The sequence below is a fragment of the Mytilus galloprovincialis genome, chromosome 5, assembly GCF_965363235.1.
Source record: "Mytilus galloprovincialis chromosome 5, xbMytGall1.hap1.1, whole genome shotgun sequence".
Lineage (NCBI taxonomy): Eukaryota > Metazoa > Mollusca > Bivalvia > Mytilida > Mytilidae > Mytilus > Mytilus galloprovincialis.
In genome coordinates this window covers 52,452,658-52,469,400 of record NC_134842.1, presented here as the reverse complement: position 1 = coordinate 52,469,400, position 16,743 = coordinate 52,452,658, and the positions used below count along the sequence as shown (strand labels likewise).

Here is a 16,743-nt window from a genome sequence, read left to right as displayed (position 1 = left end):
GATGTTTTTCATGATGTAAGACTAAGACAAAAGGGAAATTCAAACTCATAAGTAGTCAAAACTAGACTTACCTGGACAAAAAAAACCATCAAAAGACAACAACAGTACACAAAACACAAAACACGAACCCCACACCAATGGATCCGGCAGGGTACGCATATATTGCTTCACATATGGCAGCTGTCGTGTTGCTAATGCTAATTAAAAACCCAGTATTAAGTGTAATTCAGTCATCACTGGGGGTGGGGGTAATGTCACATTTGACATAGTGAGGTATTTTTTGCAGAATTTGCGTATCGACCAATTCTGATTGAAATACAGATCATGTAATTATGCTTTGCTGACAATTTTTAGTCTTAATGATACACACCTTAAAATGTTCCCAAAAATAATTTTTACTTTAAGGTCACTCCGTAACCAGATCATATTCTTTCTTGCTAATATTACCATTAGCTTTAGTTTCAAAAATAGAAATGTATAATGCATCAAAACGCTGGATTTATTCGTTGGATGGTGGTCTTCTGCTGTTTTCTGCTGTTTGGTCGAGTTGTTGTCTCTTTGACAGATTCCCCATTTTCTTTCTCAATTTTGATTTTATGATACCACTATTCCACTAGTGCAGACTAACTGCAAGGTTAATAAGCTTAATATATATTTAAGATAGCTGCATAGTTTGATGAAAATCCAAGTTGATTTGAAAAAGTAATTAAAAAAAATTAAAGTGTACTATCTCTATTTTGTCTGAATTGCAATCCTAGCTTTTTTTTAACAAAATTAATTTCATTTTTAAATTTGACAGCAAAACAACAAAAAACAAAATGACATGGGATTCTATAGCTTAATATATATCTAAGATAGCTGCATAGTTTGATGAAAATCCAAGTTGATTTGAAAAAGTAATTAAAAAAATTAAAGATGCCTATCTGAATTTATATAATATGTTTTTTTTTACCAATTGTAAAATTAAATTCTTTCATTTCACATCAATAAATCAAACAACCTAATAAGCTTGAATTTTGTAAGATCAATATTCAATTTAGTATGATGGGCTGATTTACACCAGTCAAAACTAAATTTGATGTCAAGACTAGTTGAGACAGGTCGAGACTGATTGAGAGAGGTCGAGACTGGTTGAGACTGAGTCAAGACTAGTCAAGACAGGTCGAGAAAGGTCGAGCTTTGGTCAAGACCATTTCAGACTACACAAAGATCATCAAGTACTGAATCAGACTAATTAAGTAAAGTCGAGACCTAGTCGAGTACACTTAAGTACAGTTTAGTACAGTCGAGACAATGTCGAGACTAGTCGAGTAAAATGTGTGGTCGATTTTACTGGTCGAGCACAAAAACTGGTCAATTCAGACTCTGAGCAGTTTGTAGTGTAGTCCTATTGGAACTCTTCTAATTTGTGACCTTAGTTTGAAGTTATGCAAGTATTCATGTATGTGATGTAAAGAAATATCTAAATGCTTTAAGGGTAAAATATTTCAATCTTTAGTTACTCAAATTCTTTCTTATTTTGACAAAGCATGTCGAGAGACGAATGAAGATAAACTTGCCAGTAACCACCAGTTATGTCAAGGCAGAGATGAAGAATTCCACATTGAAAAAGGTGATGATAATCAATGTCAGTATAAGATGTCTGGAGAAGTACATGTCACAGGTAAACTTTTGCATTGTATTAGTCACCTTTGACTTTAATGGTTTTGCGCTCTTAAAAATGTTTTGTCAATCATAAACCAATGGCTGTTATTTCGGTGAATGATTGTGAAAGAATACCTAACGGTGGTCAAGAATTGCGATCGGATAGTGAAAGACATGGTATCGGATCATGAATGTAATTAGTTGTAATTGTAATTCAAAATTTGTGAAAAAAATCAGCTGTATTTTCAAAACGCGAAACAACTCCGCAAACAATATTATGTTTGTTAAAATGATTCAACTTTCTCAATAATACTGTGTAATAAGATAAAGAAAATATACAGTTCATGTTTATGAGAAAACACAAAAGGTGGAATTTTTATCTATGATATTCATTTAAAAACATGTATGTACCTATAATGATCATTTTACAAAATATAATGATATAGTTAGAACTTAACTTTTTGGTGTGTCAGATAAAACAGTGTTTTTTTCCACTTGAAACCGTTCATTTTGTTTGTTTAAAACATTGATTTTTAATGATTTTTAAACAAAATTGATCGTAAAGGATCAAGCCACGCAATGTCTTGATCGTGAAGGGTCAAGCCACGCAATGTCTTGATCGTGAAAGACAAGGGGTGAACAGACAAACTCAGGACATTTTCTTTACTTTACCTGTAAAATTAAAAGACATTTGCGCCTCACACACTTTAAACTTTTGCGCGACATTTGCGCCTCACACTCTTGAAACATTTGCGCTTTTTACTTGAATAATTTACCTGTAGTCTTTAAAAATTTAACAATATCGTGGACAGATGTTCAAATATTCTTTGAAAGTCACTCTGATCAAACGACAAAATTGAAAGAAAAAAATTCGGGTAAACCAGAAATATTATAGAAAATAAAGTATGCATTTCCGGTATAAAAGTGACAGAAATTCTTCAATTATCTGTATTATTAGTGAGTTAGATTTGAAACTATGGTTATTCTGTTGCATGAATAGTCCGAGGAACTGTACCATCATAGTTTATCTAACCTAATATTTTATACTTTAACAATGGTACCTCCTGTACTATGTTCTTCTAAACTTTTAGAAAGACTCATGGTTGTTATAAGCATGCATTCTAATTTACCCTCTTGGACTGTTGTCGTTTACATTTTTCATAAGCACGACTATTATCTTAAAAAGAAAGAACATTTTTTTTTTTCTAATTCAACACATTTTCTTTTAATTATTAAAATAACTAAAAACGTGACTAAATAAGTAAATTTCTAAGATAAAAGGACCTTTAGGGCATTAATTTTGAGAAGTAAAAGTATATATGTGTCTATAATGCTTTTTGCATCCGTCCTGGAAATATTTGCTGGCTTACGTATTGTTTCCATGTATAAGAGTTGTTACCTTCTATCGTTCTGTCGTTTGTATGTTCATTGTATTACAAAAAAGGTTCAAAGATAGCGTTTTATTTGCCTGATTGTTTGATCAGTCAGTTCACAATAGATTTACGTCATTGTATCATCTGGGCGGCGAACGATTGTGCATGATTCAAAGATTGAACTGCAACATAGCCCATTATTTATTTTTTTCTCAATCTTTATTTGGTTAGGATTCAAAACTGTAAGAACCATTTTAATCTTAAAATGGAATGACATGTTTCAAAGAATAGTCGTTAGTCATTCAAATTATGAAAAAAACTTTTTTGATAACATATTTAAGGTAATTGAAAGGTCGAGGACCAATCTGTCTTTCGTAGTTTTGTAAAAACGGTTTACTTTAAAATCTTGACTTTCTTGGATACTGATAATAATTATGAACCATTTTGACAGACGCTTTTATTTTTTTTTTGGTAAATTTGTCCTTATAATTCATTAAAAGTTAGACTAGTTATTGACCTTGCGTATGTCTTTTCGATAAGATTTCCTTCACGATTCTATACGAGAGCTTACACGATCCAATCGCAATACTTAAATTCCGAAAGGTATTCTTTCGCGATCTTTTTTCTTGATATACCGAATGACACCTGTGAAAAGTAAAATCACAAAAATACTGAACTTAGAGGAAAATCAATTCGGAAAGTCCATAATCACATCGCAAAATCAAATAACAAAACGCATCAAAAACGAATGGACAAGAACTGTCATATTCCTGACTTGGTACAGGCATTTTCCATGTAGAAAATGGTGGATTAAACCTGGTTTTATAGCGATAACCCTCTCTCTTTGATGACAGTCTCATCAATTTCCGTTATATTTACATTGATGCGTTAACTAAACAGACACAATAACTGATGTTAAAATATCAAGACAATTTATTCAATTTGAAAGTCATTCGATATAGTGCAGGTAGCGAATATAACAAAACAAATTATCAGAATATGTATTATCATGATGCGGTATCTCAATACGATATGTTGCGTATCGTTATATAAGATTTATCAATGACATATTTACGGTTCTATCAATTACTAGATGTAAACTATATGCCCACTCAATCGCCATATATATTTGTGTTTGCTAAAAGATAAGTAATGCTTCAAGGGTATGCAACTGCTAGACAGGGAATACATTATTGATTATTTCAAAACGCTGTATGATAGTTATCAAAGGTACCAGGATTATAATTCAGTACTCCAGACGCGCGTTTCGTTTACATAAGACTCATCAGTGACGCTCATATCAAAATATTTATCAAGCCAAACAAGTACGAAGTTGAAGAGCATTGAGGATCCAAAATTCCAAAAATGTTGTGCCAAATACGGATAAGGTAATCTATTCCCGGGACAAGAAAATCCTTGGTTTTTCGAAAAATTCAAAGTTTTGTAAACAGGAAATTTCACACTTTATTCTACAGTTCATATTAAGGCAATATTATTGGCAACCCTTAAGCATATTTATATCCCCTACCATCATAATATTTTACTCTAGCATTTAAATTACCTAGATCATGACCAACAACCTTTATACCGGATTATAAACCATTATGAAGCGTGGACATTTTGAAGAATAAACACAATTTTGTCAAACTGATACAATATTCTTTGTGAATATTAGTTTGAAAGTGCTATCAGAATTATGCTATTCGAAAATATGGAAATCATATATGTATTAAATGTAAACAAAATCCAAAATGTTTTTTCCCTAACCTGACAATAAACAATGGGTAAAAGAAAACAGGCAGCACGAAAAGAAATTATTGAAATTGATTACAACAAATGAAAATAAGCAGTCTGATGAAGAACTTGTTTCACGCAGATTTTATGATTGTCAACTTTGAATTCAAACATTTGCAATCTCCAATATTTCTGTATATTTTAAACCGGTATTTAAATATCCTAAGGAAATTCATACAAGTTTGAACTAATAGAATACATGTCATGAATATCATGAAACAAACAATATTCATATATTTTTTTATTATGATCCCTTGTTAGCTTATCTATTTTCCATCTCAAAGGCTGATGTAATTGAACAAAACAATTGTTTGTCCTAAATTACAGTAATAACTTAGCAGAAAACATAAACAATTTTTTATGTATTGTTACATTTACATATAGCTTCATCAGAATGTACTGACCAAAACAAGTTTATAAGTAATGCTGACAAACCAAATCCTCACCCACAAGACGAAATTGTACAGAATAGAGATCGGGACGGAGGGCCTAACGCAGACATCATTACAGGTACATTTCGAGACAATGATTAGACAGATAATAGTTAAAAAAAACATTATGAAGCGTGGACATTTTGAAGAATAAACACAATTTTGTCAAACTGATACAATAATTTGTGAATTTTAGTTTGAAAGGTGTTATCAGAATTACGCTTTTCGAAAATATGGAAATCATACATGTATTTAATGTAAACAAAATCCATAATATGTTTTCCCTTTTTCCTTGTTTTATGAAAATCAAAACAAATTGTTTTGAAATTATTCCATCGATTATTACTTCGTTCATTAACTAATCAGTTCGAGGCAGAAAAATGAAGGTAACCTGACAATGAACAATGGGTAAAAAAAAACCAGGGGGCACAAAAAAGAAATTATTGAAATTGATTACAACAAATGAAAATAAGGTGTCTGATGTAGAATTTGTTTAATGCAGTTTTTATGATTGTCAACTTTGAATTCAAACATTTGCACTCTCCTATAGTTCTATATTTTTTAAACTGGTATTAAAATATCTTGAGGAAATTGATATAAGTGTGAACTAGATGAAAACAGGTAATACGTATCATAAAACAAATTGATACTAGTATATATATATAAATTCATTATGATCCCATGCTAATTTATCTATTTTCCATCTCAAAGGTTGATGTATTCGAACAAAAATATTGTTTGTCCTAAATTACAGTAAAAACTTAGAAGAAAACATAAAAATATTTGTTTATGTATTGTTACATTTAAATATAGCTTCATCAGAATGTACTGACCAAAACAAGTTTATAAGTAGTGCTGACAAACCGAATTCTCACCCACAAGACGAAATTGCACAGAACAGAACTCGTGACGGAGGGCCTAACGCAGACATCATTACAGGTCCATTTCAAGACAATGGTGAGACGAATTGTAGTTGAAAAACATTATAAAGCGTATCTATAATGATAATATATGCAATCTTGATTCTCTTTGGAAATTTAACTAGAGGCTTCAATGAGCCTGTGTCGCTCACCTTATATCTTTATTTACAATTGATGCATAAATAATGTAACCGTTATACTTGTGCTCTAGTTTCAGAGAAAAAAGTCAAAAACTGCATTTTCCCGCTATGTTCTATTCTCAGTCATTTCGGCCATGTTGGTTGGCAGGCAGGGTCATCGTACATTATTTTTAAAACTAAATTCCCTTTTGCTTATTTGTGACTAAGTTTATTTAAATTTGTCTCAGTATCAGGAGAAGACTTTTGTAAAAGATTGCAAAGATTTATGAAATATTGTAAAATTTGACTTTAAAGGGCATTAACTCCTTATGAGGTCAATTCACCATTTTGATCATGTTGACCTGTTGTAGATCTAACTTTGCTGAACATTATTTCTGTTTACAGTTTATCTTTATCTATAATAAAATTCAAAATAATAACCGAAAACAAAAAAAATCCTTTAAAATAAATAATTCAGGGGCATCAACCTTACAACAGTTTGCCTGATTGGTCTGAAAATTTTAGGACAAATATATCTTAGTCTGGTGAACATTTTTATGTTGTCAAATTTGCTCTAAATGGTTTAGTCTCAGAGATATCAGCCAAAAACTGCATTTTCCCCCTATATTCTATTTTTAGCTATGTCGGCCATGATGGTTGGCTAGTGGGTTCATCGGACACATTTGTCAAACTAGATATCCTAATAATGATTTTGACCAAGTATGGCTGAATTTGTCTCCGTAGTTTCAGAGAAGAAGAGTTTTGTAAGATTACAAAAATTTACAAAAATTGATAAAAATTTCTATAAAGGACCATTAGCTCCTTAAGGGGTCAATTGACCATTTTGGTCATGTTGACTTATTTGTAGATCTTACTTTGCTGAATATTATTGGTGTTTACAGTTGATCTCTATCAATAATAATATTCATGATAATAACCAAAAACTGCAAAATTTCGTTGAAATAACCAATTCAGGGGCAGCTACCCAACAACGGGTTGTCCGACTCTTCTGAAAATTTAGGACAGATAGATCTTGACCTGATGAACATTTTCACTACGTCAGATTTGCTGTAAATGCTTTGGTTTCAGAGATATAAGCCAAAATCTACATTGTATCCCTATGTTCTATGCTTAGCCATGGCGGTCATCTTGGTTGGTTGGGCGTGTCATCTTACACATTTTAAAACTAGATATCAAGTAAATACAATACAAAAGTAACTAAATCGCGTAGTGGAATGAACTATTTGTGGATTCTTATAAATTCTATATAACTTTTGGACTATTTTAAATCTCTGTCTATTTCTGAAGTTAATTCTTACATACTTTGATTTTTTTTAACCCTGTATGCTAATATGGCTCATGTGAAATTTTTAAATTGTTTGTATATACATTGAACGACAAATTTATGTGACGTATAACATTTTCTGACGTCAAACACGCGAATCAATGAATGTGTTTGTAGATAGATGTTTTTTGTGTTCTGTTAAGTTCAGTCGGGGCACTTAGCAAACTCCATATTATTATGGAATTGACTAAATTGTACTGCTTTATGAAAATCCATAATATTATGAAATTAACTATATCTTAGATTAAAGATCGAGACACCAAGACAGAAATAAAAAAAAACCTACAAACATAGGCAGGTAGAAATAAGATATTCATTTTGGTGTATTACCAATAATATTGATTACGACGCCGGTCAATATTTGATGATAGATACACCTGAGTATTTATAACAGCACTATGATTGTTGTTCCTCTGCATAACACCGTTAAATTTCAAAATTAAGTTATATTGGTTCTCCACAAAACTAATTTATATACAAGTATACAGCAGAAGAAAAAAAAATATGATAAAGATTAATCTGTTTAAATGCGAAGCAAGGTCATGTATTACAATATTATTTAGTTCAGCAGTATGATCAATTGATTATAAACAGATGACATAATTTTCGTTTGATATGTAAATTTATACACATTACAGAATGAACTTATATGTTAATTGAAATTGTTCCTTTTAAAATTGTTACACGATGATGACTGCTGTACCCATATTTTGACTATTTTATTTATTATGTCTGTTTAGTTCACGCATCATTGTAAATATAACGGAATTTGGTGAGACTGTCATCAAAGTGAGAGGTTTAGCGCTTTAAAACCAGGTTTAATCCACCTTTTTCTGTATTTGAAAAAGCCTGTACCAAGTCAGGAGTATGAAAGTTCCTGTCCATTCGTTTTTGTTTTTTTTTTGTCATTTGATTTTGCCATGTGATTATGGACTTTCCGATTGAATTTTCCTCTGAGTTCAGTATTTTTGTGATTTTACTTTTTTTGTATCATAATTTCATTTCCAGCTGTTTTTGTTACTTTTTAATATTCCAAAATCACCGAAGAAAAATGTATTTAAATATCTCGCACTATTTTGATGACTATTATAGTACGGTGACCGAGTAAGGAAAAGTGGCTTATTTAAGGAGTTTAATTGTCATTCGGACTATACGGCTATAAATCACAGTATTGGTAGTTCAAAGGTTAAACTTAACATTTTGACTTGTCGTCAAAACATCGTACGGTGCAATTTTCGTAAAATGGGCTTTGAAGTACGTTAATTAACTTGAACGAAAAATCGACTAAAAAAAGTTTTGAGGTCAACATTGTAAAATAACATCCGTGATATGATTTCTGTTATTATATACATTGTTGTTACACCTTATTCATATTGTTTTAACGATTTCAAAGAAAGTTTAGCAAAATTAATTCGTTATTAAAGAGTTTTTGTAAAAGTTTAACACTACGAATACTTTGCATTTAATAGAGTACGTTCCAATTTAATTTCATGATTTTTTTTAACGTAAAATGTAAAATAATTAACATTTATATGTTATTCCATATATTTGTACCTTTATTAATCAATAATATCAAATTCATTTGTCTCAGAAGCACCATTTCAGCAATTCAAGCCAGACAAAATTCATAACGCTCATATGACGGAGCTATTCGAATCTCATATACAGCCTCTTATAGATACATATACGCTATTGGGATGTGATGTATTACTTACATTTACATACTGGGATATGTTCCCTGAAGCAGTAGACATTTAGCAGTCAAATGTTAGAGCAGAACGAGAGGGAAATTGATTTCTTCCTTGAGATCGTCATCTCAAATGTAAAATTATATTTTTGTAACCAACCGTACTCCACGAAGGTGGATGCCATTTTACATAATCGATATGCTTCAATTTTCTGTGAACATTTGATCACCTTTTATAGATGGCTACTTTGCTTTTTAGACAGATTCCTGGACATTTTAAAAGGACTATGACATGGCAACAGAAAAGACCGTTATAAAAGCCTCAAGGGGATTAGGTGGCACTGTAGGCATAACAATTCAAAAGTCTGCGCTTGTTAGATGGGCCTTTACTAGACATTTCATAGAATCCATTAGTCATGTAATACTGAAAAGGGATGGAAATGCTGAAAATTAGGCAAATTCACAGTAAGAAACAAAGCCAACAGCAATGAACAGAGATGAAGAACATGTTATTGCCATTGTGAACCATCTAAATGATCCATGACATATCCCTTTGGTGTGGAATCCCACCCTCAATGTCTTATCAATATCTCTTCTTAAATGCATGCTCAAGACATAGTCGAGTTTCTTCGCTCCCAGTTGTCGAGGAAGGCTTGAAAATGTCTAAACATTTTCTCATTAGTGCTTTTCTTAAGATCACAAGGAGTTTTATAGTCCAATGTCAAAGTCAAACACAAACCTGAAAAATAAATCGGGGGAAATACTTTCAGGTCGCATAAATCCATAACTTGTAATTAGACGTGCACCAATTTCGGCAAAATGTAGAGATGATGTTATCATAGAACATGTGCTGTCGCACCCATTCCATTATCCCCTTTTCAAAATGACGGCACCATGAGAAAATCATGCAAGTCGGATTTTGTGAAGCAATTCGAATCTTAAGTCTCTTGTGCACTTTCCCTACCTTCCTTTATATCATCGCTCACAACTTACATAAGAGATGGTATGGCATTAGTTCAATTTATTAATGCTAAGAAAGGTAAAACATGCTGCGACCTTGCAGCTTACTATTAAAAAAATATGTCCCAATGAATTTCTATGGCGCACATAGTAGCACATGTTTTTGACCGCTACGACACGAACAACTCTATAAAGTCTGCCGAAAGGGAACGCCTCACAGAGACTACAGCTTCCATCAAAGTGTATCAGATTATAGAGCGGAGAAGTATTCCTGACTGGAAAACCTTGACAAATCCGATAAGATTCCACCTGATGTGAGCTTTACATAGTCAGAACGTTTGAAACTTAGTTATTTATACCTACACTGTTCATGGCTGTCGTAACTTGTTCAGCATTTAAGAGAAGGCCTATACCCAATGCCTTAAACTTTGACACGGAGTTAAGGGAAATGTGAAAGAGTGGAAGAACAATTATACAGACCTCGTATACAGTTGTAATTGTTTTGTGTGTTCGCTACTATAAAAATAGGACACATACAAGCGAGTTGTGGTTGCAGATGTGGAACATTAGCAGTGTAAATGATGGGGGGAGATTTTCACCCATTCAATAACTATGTGTCTGTCTTTCCCCAACAATTTGTAAACTATTGCCTGCTGGACATGTACTTACCGAATGCGACGCAACTTCGTCTCTGTTTGGAGTAGGTATTCAAACTGTCTACAAGACTTCGAAGGACACGGACGACTCTTTCAGTTGTGTTTAGAGTTTCGGTAATATTGACAATGATAAATCCCTTGTTTTGGCATGAAAGATAATTTCAAAGGTTTATGATCAGAGCTATCTCTTTAAAACCACTCCATCATAATAATTATTCAAGTTTTTCACAAGTAAGATGTAAGTTTAGTCAGGTTACCTTCCTGCGAGACGGCACTGAAACAATATGTTTTACGTACTTCGTTTCAAACTAAAAATTTGAAACGCATTACACATTGCTAAACCCCTATCCGGTCACCTTTAGAATACGGTTGGCGAGAGTAAAATGATTCATTACACCCTGTGTATTTTAAAAGGCATATTTCAGCAGAGTTCTTGCAGGATCTTGTGTCTTCATTGAAGGAAAATCTACATGTGAAAGAGTCATGTGTCTGTTCACTATAAAACCTTACATGTCCGGGGCTTTGGTCCTGTAAAGGGTCAGAATTATGTAGAAATTTCAAATCATGTTCCTTGACAATTAACCAGAAGATATAATTCTGTTGTGTGGATCTCTTTGATTGGAATGTTGAGTTGTAACTATTTTCGAATAATTGAGTGCTTTTTAGTTTTAATGAATTTCATGAATGGTCTTATGCAAAATATGCCTTCATGACAGAAGGATGCAGGTAAAAATAATATTCATCATTTATTGATGAGGTTGGATGTTAGCCGGCAAGGTAACTACAGTAATTTTAACAGAATATGTGTTGATCTTGTGTAATAGAACAAATATTTGAAAAACGCCAATTTCCAGAATAAATCGATTTCTTTTTCATTTTTTAGCTCACCTGGCCCGAAGGGCCAAGTGAGCTTTTCTCATCACTTGGCGTCCGGCGTCCGTCGTCCGTCGTCTGTCGTCCGTCGTCTGGCGTCGTTAACTTTTACAAAAATCTTCTCCTCTGAAACTACTGGGCCAAATTTAACCAAACTTGTCCACAATCATCATTGGGGTATCTAGTTTAAAAAATGTGTTCGGTTACCCGGCCAACCAACCAAGATGGCCGCCATGGCTAAAAATAGAACATAGGGGTAAAATGCAGTTTTTGGCTTATAACTCTGAAACCGAACCATTTAGAGCAAATCTGACATGGGGTTAAATTGTTTATTAAGTCAAGATCTATCTGCCCTGAAATTTTCAGACGAATCGGACAACCGGTTGTTTCGTTGCTGCCCCTGAATTGGCAATTTTAAGGAAATTTTGCCGTTATATGGTTATTATCTTGAATATTATTATAGATAGAGATAAACTGTAAACAGCAATAATGTTCAGCAAAGTAAAATCTACAAATAAGTCAACATGACCGAAATGGTCAGTTGACCCATATAGGAGTTATTGCCCTTTATAGTCAATTTTTAACCATTTTTCGTAAATCTTAGTAATCTTTTACAAAAATCTTCTCCTCTGAAACTACTAGGCAAAATTTATCCAAACTTGGCCACAATTATCTTTGGGGTATCTAGTTTAAAAAATGTGTCCGGTGACCCGGCCAACCAACCAAGATGGCCGCCACGGCTAAAAATAGAACATAGGGGTAAAATGCAGTTTTTGGCTTATAACTTAAAAACCAAAGCATTTAGAGCAAATCTGACTATTGGTAAAATTGTTTATCAGGTCAAGATCTATTTACCCTGAAATTTTCAGATGAATCTGACAACCTGTTGTTGGGTTGCTGCCCCTGAATTGGTAATTTTAAGGAAATTTTACTGTTTTTGGTTATTATCTTGAAAATTATTATAGATAGAAATAAACTGTAAACAGCAATAATGTTCAGCAAAGTAAGATTTACAAATAAGTCAACATGACCGAAATGGTCAGTTGACCAATATAGGAGTTATTGCCCTTTATAGTCAATTTTTAACCATTTTTCGTAAATCTTAGTAATCTTTTACAAAAATCTTCTCCTCTGAAACTACTGGGCCAAATTAATCCAAACTTATCCACAATCATCTTTTGGTTATCTAGTTTAAAAAATGTGTCTGATGACCCGGCCATCCAACCAAGATGGCCACCATGGCTAAAAATAGAACATAGGGGAAAAATGCAGTTTTTGGCTTATAACTCAAAAACCAAAGCCTTTAGAGCAAATCTGACACGGGGGTCAACTTGTTTATCAGGTCAAGATCTATCTGCCCTGAAATTTTCAGATAAATCGGACAACCCGTTGTTGGGTTGCTGCCCCTGAATTGGTAATTTTAAGGAAATTTTACTGTTTTTGGTTATTATCTTGAAAATTATTATAGATAGAAATAAACTGTAAACAGCAATAATGTTCAGCAAAGTAAGATTTACAAATAAGTCAACATGACCGAAATGGTCAGTTGACCCATATAGGAGTTATTGCCCTTTATAGTCAATTTTTAACCATTTTTCGTAAATCTTAGTAATCTTATACAAAAATCTTCTCCTCTGAAACTGATGGGCCAAATTAATCCAAACTTATCCACAATCATCTTTGGGGTATCTAGTTTAAAAAATGTGTCCGATGACCTGGCCATCCAACCAAGATGGCCGCCATGGCTAAAAATAGAACATAGGGGTAAAATGCAGTTTTTGGCTTATAACTCAAAAATTAAAGCGTTTAGAGCAAATCTGACAGGGGTTAAATTGTTTATCAGGTCAAGATCTATCTGCCCCGAAATTTTCAAATGAATCGGACAACCCGTTGTTGGGTTGCTGCCCCTGAATTGGTAATTTTAAGGAAATTTTGCTGTTTTTGGTTATTGTCTTGAATATTATTATAGATAGAGATAAACTGTAAACAGCAATAATGTTCAGCAAAGTAAGATTTACAAATAAGTCAACATGACCGAAATGGTCAATTGACCCCCTAAGGAGTTATTGTCCTTTATAGTCAATTTTCAACAATTTTTATAAAATTGTAAATTTTTACTAAAATTTTCCACTGAAACTACTGGGCCAAGTTCATTATAGATAGAGATAATTGTAAGCTGCAAGGATGTTCAGTAAAGTAAGATGTACAAACACATCACCATCACCAAAATACAATTTTGTCATGAATCCATCTGCTTCCTTTGTTTAATAGTCACATAGACCAAGGTGAGCGACACAGGCTCTTTAGAGCCTCTAGTTTTTTAACATTTTCGAGATGATTCATTGAAAATTGATATCAGAAAATGTATGTATCTAGAATTTAACCTAAACTGTTGTATATTTCTTCAAATTTTGAAAGTATAGAAGAAAAAAAATAAAAACAGAATTTGATCTTTGACCTCATTTTATGCAAAACTGTTACCACATTTCTTTTTGACGACATCTATATTTTGATAGTACTCATTTTTCCGAATCCAATGATATATAATATAGCCATATAGTATGTTTGACGATTAAATATAAAAAAAATATTGGGTCTGGTCACCGTACTATTAGTTTTATTATAGGATTAAACGCCTTTTTAAAGGAATTTATTAGTGTATATACTCGACCAAGTCACTCATAAACAAATAAAAGTCCGAAAGACTTTTATGATATGTTTGTGAGTGACTTGGTCCAGTTTATACACCAATAAATTCCTTTAAAAAGGCGTGTAATCCTTATAAGCCTTTTAAATTGGAAATAGGGAATATATTTGTCAATACTCGAAACTTCTATCACATTTGAATTGTATATTTATGTCATCATATAGGCCTGGCGCATGATAATATTTGTTGGTTAACGCAAAAATATGTACTCCATGAAATTTGCTATCTGATGAACAATAAACTGCAAAAACTCTTATTATGATTCAAATGAATGGTTATGTGTTTATTATTTTATTAAACGATTAACGTGCAGTGAAAATAAATTCTCTTAACGTTCGTGTTATTATCGCCGCCATATTGTTTACATAGTTACGAAAAGAAGTTCGGTCAACGTCGTCTATCGAAAAATAACCAACGTCAAGATCAACTACCGGAAGTCCTCCCGACTAATCATATCAACGTATTCCCTAACATGCAAATCATATGAGAATTGAATTAAAAACAAATAAATATGTACAAGATAACAACATGTAGGCAGTACTTCATGGTTAATCCATTGAATCATCTGATAGCTGTTTAATGACCACTGACTAGCAATAAAATTAATAGTTATGAAAAAGAGGTGGATAAGGGATTAATGGAAAAATGAAGATATATAAAGGGAATCAAAATATAAATATACAGATATTTAACAAATGTAATTGTACAACAATAAATGTTTCTGATGTTTATAATATAATTTTTCCAGGAGAATGTTTAGATATGAATTCTTTTAAAAATGAACTTCAAAAATGAAAAAAAAAGGTTTATAAGAGAATGAAATACAATAGGAAACATCTGGGACACCTTTTGGTGGTCAAACTGTGTTATATAAGAATCTATAAAATATTTTGTGATGCTATGCATAACAAAGAAGGTAATTTCATTCAAGTGTAAACATGACAATCTAGCAACTAATTATATAATAATTAATTAATATGTAATAACTATATCATAATGAAATTATCCCCACTCGAAAGATTATTCTTTTTGTTTTATTTTGGTATTTCATTAATAAGATTTAAAGCTAGATGAAAGAAACTACATCAGTTTAAAGTTGTTTGATAGGGAGTGAAAAAAATCTATGTACATGTGCTACTTTTAGTTGAATGACAAAAAGTCTATATATTACATGTCCTCTTGTTTCCATTGGAATTATCTGAACTTGAAATATTACTTGACACGCTGAGTGTCAAATAATCGAAATTGAAAAAAAACATCTGGAAAATATACCAAAAGGGTAACAATACCATTTGGAAAACTGGCCAAGAGTGTCAATTGTACCCCATTGTTATTTGAACTTCATATGTTTTGATGTTAAGTCACAATGAATGTATTGTTTAAGGGTGGAAAATTTTTAGACTGGTCAGCATAGATCGCGTCTTAAGAATAGTAATAAGTTTCACCACATTCGAAATCGTTTTTAGGGTAATTGTAACCCAATTGTCCCTTGATTTAAAAAGTGCTATTAGAAAGTCTGGCTTCGTCTGTAATATATACTCTCAAAAATATATTTTAGGTTGTTCTAATTATGAGGACAAGACTGAATGTGATGCTGACAAAACAAAGCTAGAAACAAAAAACGTTGGGGCTGATAGAAAAACCTTGCACGAACAATCTGAACCAAACCTTATTCCAGCTAGACACGAACAAAACAATAAGTCTAATCCAGACATTGATAACAGACTACAGGTAATTATTGAAGAGCACAGTATGAAACGTAAAACATCGAACGACGATATAAGCATCCGGGAAATGGCTGAGGCTCAGTGCGTAGTGAAAGATCTATCCAACACAGGTAACGAGAATAATGAAGTCGTTAGGAAAGAAAATAGAAGAACAGAAACGGGAACAGATTGCAAAGACATAAAAGAGAAAACGGAAAAGCACATAGTTACAACATCAAAACAAGACAAAGATGTTAAGAGTAAAGAAATAGCAGATAAGCAATATAAATTTGATGTTCTTGTTAAATCTCTTGGTTTAGAAAGTTTTTTCCCTAATAAAATCAATTTACTGAATGTAATGATTGTAAATAATCCAGTTAAAACAATTACTTTTACGGATATACCATGGATAGTTTATAAAAGTCTTATAATGGGTAACTTTAATTCCCGAGATAAATTGGTTCAAGAATTGTTACAAAAAACAGAACCTAAATCAAAATTGCCTGTTTCTGGAAGCTATGATGACAT

General features: G+C 32.4%; 1 protein-coding gene across 1 annotated transcript in view; it reads left to right on the top strand.

Moving 5' to 3' along the window:
* Window positions 1–16,743, top strand: part of LOC143074071 (uncharacterized) — an 86,574-nt gene that overhangs the window by 49,882 nt on the left and 19,949 nt on the right. Inside the window, exons 18-21 of the mRNA XM_076249619.1 lie at window positions 1,529–1,663; window positions 5,196–5,321; window positions 6,056–6,199; window positions 16,068–16,529. Coding sequence (XP_076105734.1) covers window positions 1,529–1,663; window positions 5,196–5,321; window positions 6,056–6,199; window positions 16,068–16,529 — 867 coding nt within the window. The remainder of the gene's footprint in view (window positions 1–1,528; window positions 1,664–5,195; window positions 5,322–6,055; window positions 6,200–16,067; window positions 16,530–16,743) is intronic.